General features: G+C 41.4%; 1 protein-coding gene across 1 annotated transcript in view; it reads left to right on the forward strand.

Moving 5' to 3' along the window:
* The window catches only part of ROCK2 (Rho associated coiled-coil containing protein kinase 2), a 192,553-nt gene that overhangs the window by 112,735 nt on the left and 64,328 nt on the right, over positions 1 to 15,490 (forward strand). Inside the window, exons 4-6 of the mRNA XM_045010437.1 lie at positions 2,490 to 2,627; positions 4,026 to 4,286; positions 13,334 to 13,478. Of these exons, the coding sequence (XP_044866372.1) occupies positions 2,490 to 2,627; positions 4,026 to 4,286; positions 13,334 to 13,478 (544 nt within the window). The remainder of the gene's footprint in view (positions 1 to 2,489; positions 2,628 to 4,025; positions 4,287 to 13,333; positions 13,479 to 15,490) is intronic.

A 15,490-nucleotide genomic window follows, 5' to 3' on the forward strand; every position in this document is an offset into this window, starting at 1 on the left:
ACAAATAGGAATAAATGGTCAATTGAAGGAGACTAAAGTGGATTGCCCGAAGGATTTGTAGTGAGACGTTGTTTTAATACTTTAATGAACTGGAAAAGAGGGTGAACATTGGGGCGGTAAAATTTCAAATGACACAATTTAGGCTACTCAAGACTAATGTTATGAGGAACTTCCGAAGAGCCTAACAAAGTTAGACAATTGGGCAAGACAAGCAGGTGAAATTAAATGTAGACAAATGTAAAGTAACACGCTGGAAGGAATAATTTAGAATATTGGATAATTGGATATTTAGAATAAATGGTCAATTGAAGGAGACTAAAGTGGATTGCCCGAAGGATTTGTAGTGAGACGTTGTTTTAATACTTTAATGAACTGGAAAAGAGGGTGAACATTGGGGCGGTAAAATTTCAAATGACACAATTTAGGCTACTCAAGACTAATGTTATGAGGAACTTCCGAAGAGCCTAACAAAGTTAGACAATTGGGCAAGACAAGCAGGTGAAATTAAATGTAGACAAATGTAAAGTAACACGCTGGAAGGAATAATTTAGAATATTGGGTTCTAAATTAATTGCAATAACTCAGGAAAATGTTTAGGGTATAACTGTGAATAGTTCAATGAAAGCATTTCCTCAGCATTGGCTTAAAAAAAACCCCAAACCCCCCCAAATGTTAGCTTGCTTTAGGAATAGGATAGAGCAGCGGTCTCCAAAGTGGGGTGGGTGCACCCCAGGGGGTGCGCAAGAGGATCCTTGGTGGTGCGCAGCAGGAGGAGTGTGGTTTTTTTTTGTGTTTTTTTGTTTTTGTTTTTTGTTGCTTTGGCAAAAATGGTAGAGCCGGCGCAGCAGGGAGTGCGTGCTCAATTTTTTTACTGATAGGGGTGCGCAATCAAAAAAGTTTGGAGATCACTGGGATAGAGAATAACACTGTAATGTTACCATACTATTATTGATAGATGAGATGTTTGAATGCAGTTCTTGCTGTTCCATTTCAAAAAGAATATAACAGAATTAGAAGAGGTCTAGAGAAGGGCAAGTAAAATGATTACAGACATGGAAATATTGAGACAGTTTATATAAGCTGTGACATAAGGATATATAAAATAATGAGATCTATAGAAAAGGTCATTCAGGTGTTCTTATTTACCTTTTATTGTAATAGAACAACAAGATGATATCTTATAAAGTTAAAAATCAACACATTTTAAAATGAAAGGCAATATATTTTGAACAATGTATAATTAAGCTTTGAACTCACTGCCCCAAGTACTATTGAAACAAAAAGCTCAATAGTATTAAAAAAGAGACATTTGTGAATATTAAAATCTGCAATTAAACTTGTTAGAATAAAAATGTACGAGGGATTGCAACCATTATTCTTTAAGATGTAAAAATATGTTTTTCCTCTACCCTTGTTCCACATGCCCTGATGGCTTTCAGGTATTGGTTTATTTTGTTGTCTCAGTGTGGGCCATGTGTGTTCTAAATGGGTGGATGAAAATGACTCGTCAATGATTGCTAGATTTCAGTGTCACCATTTACATGTGTGAATTTGCAGTAAAAGTATATTTCAGTAATTACATCTTATTTTTAGCCTGTTCTAGATCTGGATACCTTTTCAAAAAGCTTTGTGAAGTTTGATCTGAGCAGTGCTAATTCGAGGATGTGGCTGTCACTAGTATATGGTTATATCTCTGTCATCTGTCAGTCATTTTCATGCCCTTTTCCTGCTAGCAGTCATTCTTGCTGGAGTAGATAGACTGTTCCGGTTGAATTTTGGGAAATTCCAAAGTTCTAAGACTAATTTCAGGAACCTCTCTCCAAGTGCTTTGTTGCAGTAATAGTCTCAATCAGTTGACATAGGAATCCATCTGACTAGATGCTGGCTTCCTGGGGTTGTCTGTCTTAAACCAGTGAGTCTTTTGGGAGGGAGGAGCATTTCAGCTAACTTCGATCTTATCTCCATTCTTATTAAGAGCTCTAGACTATTTGGATGTTCTGTACTCAAGGAGCAGTTTCAAAAGAAATCTCTCTCAGTACCAACCTCCCAGTTGAATATCAAGCTTGGTGCATGTCTCATTAAAGGCAGTGTCTCTCTTGAGTAAGGTCAGGTCACTGCCGTGCCAACCCATTGTTTATAAAGGTGGCAGCATATCAGTGAAGAACAAATTACTCTTGCCTGTTTGTTTCTTTCATATTTCTCCAGTATAGACACCCTCTAAATTACCCTATTTGATTAACAGACTCTGGCAGAATGGCTAGAAGTAAGTATAAGGTTTTTTCCTCTGGCTTTGGAAGTTCTCAACTAGTTACAGATTTCCTGACTGCCTAGAAATTGCAGACATAGAAATCTGGATTAGTGACCACCTGATGTAGGGGACTTGCCACCATCAGAGAAAACAATTAGCAGGTAAGAAATTAGCTTTACTTTGGTTTTTTTAAAGTTCTGTTTTTAAAAACACAATTTTTTCTCTCATTTTTAACCAACAGGTTCGCCATAAAACGTCACAGAAGGTTTATGCAATGAAGCTTCTTAGTAAATTTGAAATGATAAAAAGATCGGATTCAGCCTTTTTCTGGGAAGAAAGAGATATCATGGCCTTTGCCAACAGTCCCTGGGTGGTTCAAGTAAGGAGTGTTTTTCTGTAGTTTTTAAATTTAAGTTAAATGTATTTAATTTGGAGGTCAGTTTTGAATATGCATATAAATTCAAATAATGGGTCAGATTCTGATCTCAATTTAGAAATCACACCAGTGCAACTGAGTTGAGAATCAGGATCAGTGATTTTTTTTTAGTTTATATTTGTCCATATTGATAGGTTAACTTTTAGCTTGATCACTTCAGCTGCAGTATAAAATGAATTTGAATTTTCAAGCAGCCTCAAATGTGTACTCTACTTGAAATTGTAATAATTTTTGTGTAAAGGGAAAATTGTGAGTCAGATTGCAGTTACAAAAATATGTGAGCGAACTGAAATTTTTTCTACTAATCTATTCTGCCAGATTAATTTTATTAGTGTTTGTAATGTGGCTCAATCATGAGGTCACAAACATTGCATTGTGTCATTATGTAATATATTAGGGAGGAGGAAAGTGGATTTAAGTATAAAGTATCTATTTATGCACCCGTGTACCTCAATAATCTGTAACAATGAAAACCTAAATGCAGGAAAAAATTCTTGGCACTTTTAATTTAAGAATTAAATAGTTATAATTTAAAACATTTTCAAGTGTGTAGATGTGATTCTCTGTATGTAAAAGGTAAATACAGCCATCTCATTTTGATACTGGCCACTGACCAATTACATAATAATGGCATGGCCTTACTTGGGCTGTTTTCAAATGGGTGGGATCTAGAGGTGAAAGTCCTAGAGTGCATTCAGTGAAACCCTCTAAAATAAACTTACTTTCAATACACTAGTAACCTAAAATATTAACTGTAATATATACCAAGCTATATTTAATTATTAGTAAAGTTAATCACTTCATGCATCTCCGCTTCACAGACACATTAACCTGCATTTATCATTTCTACTTTTGCTTGGTGATGTTAGAGGAAAACAGCAGTAATGAGTTCCAAATAATAATTATGTAAATATTTAGGAGCTATAACATAATACAGAAATGAAATTTCAAAGCAATTTTAGAGACACCAGCCTCTGTTTAGCTATTTCCAGTACTCTGAATTGTACTTGTATTTCAGAGGGAGCTGACATTTCAGTGATGCCTCATTACACTGGGTTTCATGCTGAGAAACAGAATGAGATGCACTTAATAAATGGAATAAATAAGAAATTAGTAGTTTTTTAAGATTGTGAGATAAGGCAGTTTTAAGGTTTAGCAGATGTTAGATTACTGTTAAATTAAGCAAAGTCTTTATTAGAAACTTCAATTTTTTTAAAACTTGCCTTACAACAATCTTGAAAATCTCTGATTATCTAAGAACAGAGTTTCATGAAACCATAATAAAAAAATAGTTGCTTTTTCAAACATCCCTCGAGTAATTTTCCTTCTTTTCTGCTTTAGCTCTTTTGTGCCTTTCAAGATGACCGATACTTGTACATGGTAATGGAATATATGCCGGGTGGAGATCTTGTAAACCTTATGAGCAATTATGATGTGCCTGAAAAATGGGCCAAATTTTACACAGCTGAAGTTGTCCTTGCTCTGGATGCAATTCACTCCATGGGCTTGATACACAGAGATGTGAAGCCTGATAATATGCTTTTGGATAAACATGGGCATCTAAAGTTGGCAGATTTTGGCACCTGTATGAAAATGGATGAAGTAAGTATGCAAATTAAATATTTTATCTACCACAAAGATAGAGAATGTTCAGGTTTTATTTTACTGTAAATTACTCAGGGATGTAAGGAATAAAGGAATGTTCAGCTAATTGAGCTTCTTGATTGGCAGAATATTCTTTGCTATCTAATTTTAAGTAGAGGGAGGGACATTCTGTGTTTTGTAACATTGGCTCATAATAAACTATTCTGGGATGGCGACAAAGGAAAGAGACCTACTTTTTGTTATTTCTGGGAGCATGTATGTTTATGAATTTCTCTGTGTTCATCCTTTAGCCAAATGTTTGAACTGCTCATGAGACGACTCCTAATTTCAACATTAGTAATCTTGGAGCAGTTTATAAACTGACACTTTGGTATAAATGAAATTGTTACTGATGGGGTAACAATTTACATAGTCCCATATATTCATTACTATATACAATTGCTCCGACAGCACCCCCTAGTGGTATTCAACTTAAAAATTTAGATTAAAGTAAAGTGAATAATGAAGTGTGATGCACTGATTGCGACTGCTTATTGCTAGTATTCAAAATATTCTATTTTTTCATTGCCCACATGTTAAAATGTACTGCCTAATGGACCACATTCTTTAATGTGATAGTTTCAAGATAAACTCATATGGCTATAAAAAAGCCTTATTTGGACTACTAATAACATTTTAAAGCAGACTTTTAAAATCTTCTGTATTTTTCAGTTTACACTTTGTTCTTGTTAAGTGAAGCGTAAAAAGTAAACCGTGAAATTACTCTGTAATTACACATATTTCCCCTCCTCCCGTTGTGTTTTACTCTACAAAGGTACCGTAAGTTGTCATGAACTTTGTGTGAATGCACAAGTGTTATGTTCATTACCCTTCGTTTTAAAATGTCTCTCTAATATTTTAATATTGGTGTTCCTTTGTTTTATCAGCTTTGACTTAACAGAAGTTTATTTTGGCCTGAAGGATACTACTTTACTGCTTTCTTCTGCTATGTTGTGCTAGAATTTGCGTATATTTGCATATACAATTTGTGTATACATACAAAATATGTTCTACTTCCTTTGCAACCTATTTAACTTCTTTTCTCCAGTATTTTTTTAAATATATTTTTGAGTAATACCCTTTTATAGTAACTGCAAATGTACTCTGAAATCCTGGTGTCTTTTTTCCTCATATGGTATTTTATAAGCTTATTGAGAAATATAATAGTCTTCATATCTAGCATCATTTAGTTACTTCATTTTGTTAATGCCACAGTGATTCTATTCCACAGGTAGATGGGTTGTCTATCTTAATTTGATTATTTGGGAGACAAGATGACTGAGGTAATATCTTTTAGTGGACCAACTTCAGCAGTTGGTCCACTAAAAGATATTACCTCACCCACCTCATCTCTCTAATATCCTGGGACCGGCATAGCTTATGTACACTTAATTTGATTATGTAAGGCTGCTGACTGGCAGAGTTAATTTATTTTTATATTAGTTATATATGTTGCCAGGTTGTTACTGTAAGTCTAATTATTTTCAGGGTGCTTTTGAATAAGTGTTCTTTTAAATGTTAAATCCAAATAAATAAATAAAATATAATGGAACCTTGTAGCTGTAAATGTCCGATTGGACCATCCTATCTGTACTGATATTATTAGGCTACATATTAGGTGGCTTATGCCTTCAGGCTTTGCATCTTTCATTGTACAAATTCTATAAGGCTTTCCAGGTTCCCATTCTCTGAACAGATTCTCTGATCCTTTCCCTGTATAGATATTCAGAACCCTGACTGACACTTTGCTTTCAGTAAGCCAAATTTGTTTAGTCGTCTGAGACTAACCTTAATGTGATAATGGGCCTCGTTTTACTTTTAATTGAAATAAGGTAAAAATAGTATTTGATCTGCTTAATATGAACCCTTAACTTCTTTTTCTCCTTCAAGTGCTTGCTCAGACCCATACCATGTTAGGTGCATGCGCACAGCATGGACTATTGCTGGAGATTTTTCCCTCAGTGGTATCCATCGTGTTGACTCCAGCTCCGGTATACGGAGCGCCACTGGCCCCACACCCACTCAGTTTCTTTTTACCGCCCCTGATGGTTGCTGGACTAACTCCTCTTGCCTCAGCCACTGGTCTCCGGACCTTCTGCACCAGATGGCGGAAGTGAGGAGATCCATTCCCCTTGGTCACCTCCAGAGGACTCGTTGTCTGAGTGTTAGGTGGAACCCTACACCCAGCGCAAGAGCCACCACTGGTACCTGCCCTATGTGCTGCTGGACCTCAGTGCAGGTCCCCCCACCAGCACCTGGCCAGATGGACCATGGCCTATGCCAGTGTTTCCCAAACTTGGGACGCCGCTTGTGTAGGGAAAGCCCCTGGCGGGCCGGGTCGGTTTGTTTACCTGCCACGTCCTCAGATCCAGCCAATCGTGGCTCCCACTGGCCGTGGTTCGCAGCTCCAGGCCAATGGGGGCTGTGGGAAGCAGTGCAGGCCGAGGGATATGCTGGCCACCGCTTCCCACAGCCCCCATTGGCCTGGAGCGGCGAATCGCGGCCAGTGGGAGCTGCAATCAGCCGGACCTGCGGACGCGGCAGGTAAGCAAACCATCCCAGCCCACCAGGGGTTTTCCCTACACAAGCGACAACCCCAGTTTGGGAAACATTGGCCTATGCAGTGGCCATTCAGGAACCCATGGGGGTTTCCCTCAGTACCGTGTCCGTCTTCTCACCTGTCATACTCGGCTGCTTCTGAGGGGTGGGATCCCGCTTCACTCTGCTTGGCACTGGACACCGACTCCCAGTACTGATATACAAGACGTGGGCCACATGGAGGTAATTAAAACTGAAGATGAGAAAAAAGCCCTCGCCTTCCAGTAGAGGCCTCTTCTTCCTCCTCCCACCCCCCAGACAAGGACATATTGGGACCGAGTGGCTCACTGCCGCAAGGTGACTTTAGAGCCCATCAGGAGTTTCTGAAGTGGGTAGCAGCTAATCTGGGGCTAGAGACTGAGGAGCTCTCGGAATTTTCTCCCAGCCTCATTGACATTCTAGATGCAGCAGCACCATTTAAGGCGGCCCTACCCATTAACAAGGTGGTAATGAGTCTGGTCAGAGCCCTGTGACAGACCTCGTCTTTTCTCTCTCCCACTTTGGAGAGGTATGGCTTCAACAGCCAGCCCATTGCTTGGCTCCACCACTGAGACAGGACCTGTACAAAAGAAAGGGCAGAGGTTACAAGCGCCATCAGTTGCTCCCATCCACCTCAACCTCGCTGCCGGGTCGCATAGCTACTCTGTTGGACCCAAGCAGGCTTTTAGAAGGTGTGCCTGAGGGCGCTATACCAGTTTCCACCTCGGATCCTTGCCCCTCCTGTGTTTTTGGACTGACTGTCACTTCAGTTTGGCATGGTCCCACATCACATCAGGCCACTGGGTGCTAAGTACAGTGGTGTATGGTTATACTCTGCAGTTTTCATCCACTCCTCTCTCCCACCCCTCATCCCTGTCCCTCTTTAGTGATCCTTCTCACAAGCAACTCCTACTCCAGGAGCTGCAGATCCTCTTACCAGTGGGGGCTATGGAAGGGCTACCTCGAAAATTGAGTGGGAAAAAGTTTTACTCCCAATATTTCCTAATCCCAAAGGCCCAGGGGGGCTTTTTCCCCATCCTAGACCTGCATCGCCTCAATAATTATCTCAAGAAACTAAGGTTCCGCACGGTCTCCCTGGCCTCAGTCATTCCCTCCCTGGATCCAGGGGCCCTCAACTTGAAGGACGCTTATTTTCACATTTCTATCTTCCATGGCCACAGAAGATTTGTCAGATTTATTATAAACCAGACTCCTTACCAATTCACCATTTTCCCTTTTGGCCAGTCCTCAGCCTCCTGGGTTTTTACAACAGGCATGGTGGTGGTAGCTGCCTTTCTCAGAAGGCGAGGCGCTCAAGTCTACCCATATCTTAACAACTGGCTGATCGAGGGTCATTCAGAGGCCTGGTCCAAGCCTGGTCCAAGCCACCTTCCAAGCACTGGGCCTGTTAGTAAACAAACAGAAGTCGACTCATTACAGTACAGAGAATAGAGTTTATCATGGCAGTGCTTGACTCAACTCAGGCCAGAGCCTTCCTTCCAAGGGTGCGATTCCAGACTTTGTCAGACCTGATATCCAAGGTTATGGCTTAACTGATCACAACATCTTGGGTTTTCCTCAAGCTACTGGGACACATGGCCACGTGCACTTACATGCTATGGCACGCAAGGCTGTGCCTCAGGCCTCTGCAGATGTGGTTAGCTTCAATGTACTCTCTGAACAGTCACTACTTGGACTCTGTGCTTGCTGTTCAAGCCCCAGTCCTTGCCTCCCTTGACTGGTGGAAGGACCCCTGGATGGTAATGGCGGACGTTCCCTTTGTTACCCTCCAGCCATCAGTGTCCTTAGTTTTGGATGCTTCAGACCTACGTTGGGGAGCCCACCTTGATTAACTCAGGGCCTGTGGTCCCAGGAAGAACTCTCCTTGCACATAAATGTCTGGAAGCTCAGAGCCTGCTTGGCTTGCCAAGTGTTCCTTCCCCAGATCGTAGGCAAGGTAGGTTTTTTTTTTTTTAATTTTTTAATGCAGGTACTGACAGCACCATAGCCATGTTGTCCATCAGTAAGCAGGAAGGAGCATGCTCCTCCGCCTTCTGTCAGGAGGCCATCTGTCTATGGGACTTCTGCATGAAGGACTCCATCCACCTCAATGCTTCTCATCTTCTGGAAGCCTGGAATGCCCTGGCAGACTACCTCAGCAGATATTTCTCCTCTGACCATGAGTGGTCCCTTCACCCAGAGGTCATCAGGTTCATCTTTCAAAGGTGGGGAATCTCTCTAGGTTGACCAGTTTGCAGCCAAGCAGAACTGGAAATGCCATCAGTTTTGCTCGCTGCATTGGGCACAGCCTGGACTCCCATGCCTTCCTGCTTCCATGGACAGAGCTCTTATTCTACGCATTTCTACCAGTTCCTCTGGTTCACAAGGCGCTTCTGAAAATCAAGCGAGACAAGGTGAGAGTTATTCTTATAGCCCTGGCATGGCCGCACCAACACTGATTTGGCACACTGCTAGACTTATCCAATCAAAACTCATGGGCCCTCCCTTTGAGCCGCTAGCATTGTGCTCTCTGTTGCTTCTCTCCTGGAAGGTCACCTTCCTGGTAGTGTGTACCTCAGCCAGATGGGTCTCTGAAATCAGGGCCCTGACGTCAGAACCACCGTACACCTTGTTCTTCAAGAAGAAGGTCCAGCTGCACCCCCATGCAGCCTTCCTGCCAAAGTTTTGCTGTTCCATAGCAACCAGGCCATTTTACTGCCAGTCTTCTTTGCGAAGCCTCACAAGAATTCAGAAGATCAGTGGCTTCACTCATTGGATGTTAGGCATCTCCTTGCCTTCTACCTTGAGAAGACTAAACCGTTCCACAGATTTACACAACTCTTTTGTGGCAATCGCAGAGAGGATGAAAGGCCTACCAGTTTCAGCCCAGAGAATATCATCCTGGATAACCTCCTGTATTTGGAATTGCTGAAAGCAATCCAATCTAAGACATCTGCAGGGCTGCAACCTGGTCATCAATGCATACCTTCTCATCCCACAACTCCATCACCCAATAGTCTCGTGATGACGTGAGGTTCAGGAGAGCAGAATTGCAGTCCTCTTCTGTATGAACTCTGAGCCCACTGCTTTGGGTACTGCTCGTGAGTCACCAAATGTGGAATGGATGTGAGCAGGCACTCAAAGAAGAGAAAACGGTTACTGACCTTCTGTAACTATTGTTCTTTGAGATGTATTGCTCATATTCATTCCATCATCCACCCTCCTGCCCCTCTGTCAGAGTTAACTGGCAAGAAGAAACTGAGACAGTGCGGGGTTGGCGGCGCCCCTTATACTGGCGCATAAGTGTGGGGCAACAGAAGGCACTGGAGCCGACCCGATGGATACCACTGAGGGAAAAATCTCCAGCAATGGTGCACGCAGCGTGCACACACCTAATGTGGAATGGACGTGAGCATCACATCTTGAAGAGCAACAGTTATGGAAGGTCAGTAACCATTTTTTATGCTATGTTTATTTTTAAAGGGCTCCTGATTTTGAACCAAAAGAATACTAGTTCAGTAGTATATTTTAAAGGATTGGTGAACAAAGACTGCTGAGAGCATTGTAAAGCTCTATTGTTAATCAGAGCTAATAATAAAACAGTAATATGTATGAAATTATACTGACCCACAAAGTTGAGGGGACCTATCAGTAATTTCTTTGGGGGGTACAAAAATAGTAACCATAAGATTACTCATATGTTTTTCTACTAAGGAAATTGAACTATAATAAGACTTTTAATTCCTTTCTAAAGTCTGAAGTGTTTGCATTCGTGTAAGTAATTGTAGCAGAAACTCCAGGATTGGATTGGGAATCAAGACTGAACTACTATCTGACCCCTAGAAGTTAGGGTGTTTTTTTTTTAAATACTTTAAAGTTTAAGTCTTTATAGGCTTAGATGGTCTCAGGCTGAATGGAATGGAGGAAATATTTTATATAAGAAGCTGTAGAATCAGACACAGGGACATAGTTCTGGAATGTCTCCAAATCCTGGGGATGTCCCAGTTGTAAAAATATATTGATGTTGGCAGGATGACTTCTGTAAAACATGCCTCCCTAGCACCTATTTTTCTTTTCTAGCTTTGAGTTTCTTTACCAGTAGTGTGTATTAACAGTTCATTTATGTAAAGAGCCCAGAAAAATAGCAGCATGGATTTGTGGGGGATGGAAAGGAGGAATCTTACTGTTCTTCTTTGAATGCTTGTTCACATCGATTCCAGTCGGGTGTGCATGCTGCCCTACGGATTTCCTGTATCAGGACCTGGGCCAGGAATGCAGCTGATGAAGCCTGTGCCCTTGTGGAATGAGCCTTAAGAGGAGGGGCTGGGACCTTAGCCACTCATAACATGCAGATACAGGCCATGATCCAGGAAGATTAATCTTTGAGATGAGACCAGGAGTCCTTTCATTCGGTCTGCCACTGCCATGAACAGCTGGTTCGACCTCCTGAACAGCTTTGTGCACTTGATGTAGAATGCTAAAATCCACCAAACATCCAATGACTGCAGCCTTTGCTCTTGGGTACTGTTGTGGGGCTTGGGATAGAAGACAGATAGAAAAATGTCTTGGCTACTATGGAATTGTGACACTACCTTAGGGAGAAAGGCCGTGTGAGGTCTGAGTTGCACCTTGTCCTTGTGGAAGACCATGTAGGATGTATCGGAGGTAAAGGCCTTTAACTCTGATACTCTCCTGGCTGATGTGATGGTGACCAGGAAGGCTACCTTCCATGAGAAGTAGAGAAGGGAGCAAGTCACCAGCGGTTCGAATTGGGGATCCCATTAATCTGGAAAAAGAACAGGAGTACTTGTGGCACCTTAGAGACTAACAAATTTATTTGAGCATAAGCTTTTGTGGGCTACAGCCCACTTCATCAGATGCATAGAATGAGGCTAAGTTGGTTGGGCAACTCTCGCCTTTTCATGTTCTCTGTATGTATATATATCTCCTCACTATATGTTCCATTCTATGTGTCCGATGAAGTGGGCTGTAGCCCACGAAAGCTTATGCTCAAATAAATTCCTTAGTCTCTAAGGTGCCACAAGTACTCCTGTTCTTTTTGCTGATACAGACTAACACGGCTGCTACTCTGAAATCTGTTATTAATCTGGAGAGGATCAAGTTCCCATGCTGGAAGAGACTGTCTAACCCGAGGATATATCCATAACAGTCCCTTAAGGAAACATCCTACTATAGGGGTAGTGAATTTGGAGCATCCAAACATGCCCGGACGGAAGGCCGAGATAGCAGCCAGGTGTACCTTGCTGGATGCTGCTGCCAGGCCTTGTTGGTTGAGGTGCAGAAGGTACTCCAGGATGAGTGGCATAGACGTCTGGAGTGGAGGCTCATTCCACAAGGGCACAAGCCTCATCAGCTGCGTCCCTGGCCCAGGTCCCGATACAGGAAATCTGTAGGGCAGCTACTTGGTCCTCAGTGCATACGTTCACCTCTCACTATGCCATCACACAGCACCCTAGAGATGATGCAGCTTTCAGCAGAGTGGTGCTCCAATCAGCAATTCCTTAACTCCGACTCCACCTCCGGAGTAGAGCTTGGAAGTCATCTGGCTGGAATCGACATGAACAAGCACTCGAAGAAGAAAATAACTCCGGGGAGGGGGGCAGGAAGGGCGCGGGGAGCTTGGCAGGCCACAGCAAATCTGGACTCACTGGAATAAACCTAGTTGAAGCTTGAATTTAGGGAAGTTGAACTCGTATCACTTTGAACCAGTGTACTAGCAGACCTGACATTGACTCTACTTTTATTGATTGTTCATCTAGGAGCAAGGAGTATGGATAGTCAGGGCCTTTATGTTGCTAAATTAATGAGGTACTAGCAGGTGTTTTTAGGGATAAAACCTGTGCTTGGCTTTAAAAAATGTATTTTCTTGTAGCGTTTAACCGTCCCATTCTTCCAAAATAGCTTTTCCTTTAATTTATATTGGTCTCAAGCATTAAAATACAAACAAAACAAGACAAAAAAACTCAGACCCCAACTGGACTTAGTGCCTAACCAAAAAAAAGTTGTCTGTATCGGTCTGCTCTTTTAGGGCCTAATCCAAAACCCATTGAAGTCATTTGAATCATTGACTTCAGTGGCCTTTGCATCAGGTCCATAGTATGCATGCTCAGCTTTGTTAATACTGGTGGAACCTAGGTTAAGTCACATTTCCTTTTTAATTTTTTTTTCAATCTTGAAAGATATGCTTTAAAAAATAATAGGAGTTACCAAGAATAGTCATTTTGTCAGAAACCACTTCTGGAATAGGAACTTTTGGAGGCCTTAAATGTTTCCCAAACTACTTACTTTGGGACATGTTTTTCTCAAAATAACATAAATGGGTTAATTTTAATTTTGGTGAAGTACTCTGTTTATTGTATTGTTTCAATTAAATGGATTATTACTTGCAATTTTTTGCAATTACATAGACTGGTATGGTGCGCTGTGATACAGCTGTTGGAACACCTGACTACATATCGCCTGAAGTCTTGAAGTCACAAGGAGGTGATGGCTGCTATGGACGGGAGTGCGATTGGTGGTCTGTAGGAGTTTTTCTCTTTGAGATGCTTGTTGGTGAGTAATAATTTAATTAATTAATTCCCCCCCTTTCTGGAAACTTCTATTCAAGAGCTTTTATGATTCAGTTATCCTTATATAGCAACAAGTAAGACATATGGGTGCATCAAGACAGTTCAGGCAATTCTTGTACTCTCCAGTCAGGGTTTTCCATTGTAAAGCACTGGACCATTAGGACATGTAATGTATTTGAATATTAGAACCATTATAGAGGACCCTAGCCATCCCAGGTTGTAAACCAGCCTTGTAGTCTAGTATCAGAGCACTGGTGAGGAGTCTGGAACTGAGCATGATTACTCACTATCCATACCAGCATGTTCTGGGAACACTGCAGGAACAAATATGTTTCTAAGGTTCTGGGGGCAGGAAAGCTCCTCCCAAGTCTGCAGTCATTGAAATGTTAGTTCCTCTGAGGATGAAGAGAATTTGACTAATGAAGGCTAATTAGTAAGTTGCATCCCAGGAACAATTTAATCAATGTACTTTAATAGTTAATGTGTTAAGTCTGTCCTGTAGTGCCATGATAGAACGTCCTTTTCATTTCTATTTTGTGGTTGGGACCTCTTTTCTCTCCTCCAGTACACTATCAAATGAAATGTGGGGAACACCAGTATTTTGACAGTCTGAGTTTTTATCGTTGAGGGGCTCACTAGCTCATTTTTTTCTATAATGTGGGGTTTCATTTGGGAGAATTAATGATACTTCATGCTTTGTATATATTTTCCTCTCCTATGGCCCATCTTGTGTGTGATGCTTCTAATTACCACATTTCTCCATCTCTATTAATTCCCCCCCCACACACACACACACCTCATTTCCTTCTCTTCTGCATGCTATTCTCTTCTTTGCTTCTTTCCTGTTTGTTTCAGTGTGTCTTTTGGAACCATAGAAATATAGGGTTGAAAGGGACCTCGAGATTCTCCCTACACAGAGGCAGGACCAAGTATACCTAGACCATCCATGACAGGCATTTGTCTAACCTGTTATTAAAATCCTCTAATGGCTGAGTTTCAACAACATCCCTTGGTAACCAATTCTAGTACTTAACCACCCTGATAGTGAGAGAGTTTTTCCTAATATCTAACCTAAATCTCCCTTGCTGCAGATTAAGCTGATTACTTCTTGTCCTACCTTCAGTGGACATGGAGAACAATTGATCACCATCCTTTATATAACGGCCCATAACGTATTTGAAGACTGTTATCAGATTCCTCAAAGGCTTATTTTCTGAAGAAGAAAACATGCCAGTTTTTTTTTACCCTTTCCTCATAAGTCAGGTTTTATAAACCTTTTATCATTTTTGCTGCTCTCCTCTGGACACTCTCGAATTTGTCCAAATCCTTCTTTAAGTGTGGCACCCAAAACTGGACACAGTAGTCGTCTGAGGCCTTATCTGCACTAAGTAGAGCAGGAGAGTTGCCTCCCATGTCTTCTGTATGACACTCCTGTTAATGCATCCAAGAATATTAGCCTTTTTTTCATAGCTGCATCACGTTGTTGACTTGTATTCAGTTCCCTGAGATCCTTTTCTGCAGTACAACTGCCTAGCCAATTATTTCCCATTTTGTATTTGTGCATTTGATTATTCCTTCCTAAGTGTAGTACTTCGAATTGTCTTTATTGAATTTCATCTTGTTGGTTTCAGACCAATTATCCAATTTATCCAGGTTGTTTGGAGGACAGGATTAGAATTCAAAAGTGCTTGCAACCCTTCCTAGCATGGTGTCTTCTGCAGATTTATAAGCATCCTCTTCACTCCTTTCTCCAATTCATTAATGAAACTATTGAATAGTACTAGACCAGAATACACCCTGTAGGATCCCACTAGATAAGTCCTCCCAGTGTGACAGGAAACCACTGATATCTTGGTCTTTCAACCTGTTGTGCACCCACGTTTCAACAATTTGATCTAGACCACATTTCCCTAGTTTGCTTAGAACCTAAGAACATAAGAACGGCCGTACCGGGTCAGACCAAAGGTCCATCGAGCCCAGTATCCTGTCTACCGA

The sequence above is a fragment of the Mauremys mutica genome, chromosome 3 (assembly GCF_020497125.1).
Source record: "Mauremys mutica isolate MM-2020 ecotype Southern chromosome 3, ASM2049712v1, whole genome shotgun sequence".
Lineage (NCBI taxonomy): Eukaryota > Metazoa > Chordata > Testudines > Geoemydidae > Mauremys > Mauremys mutica.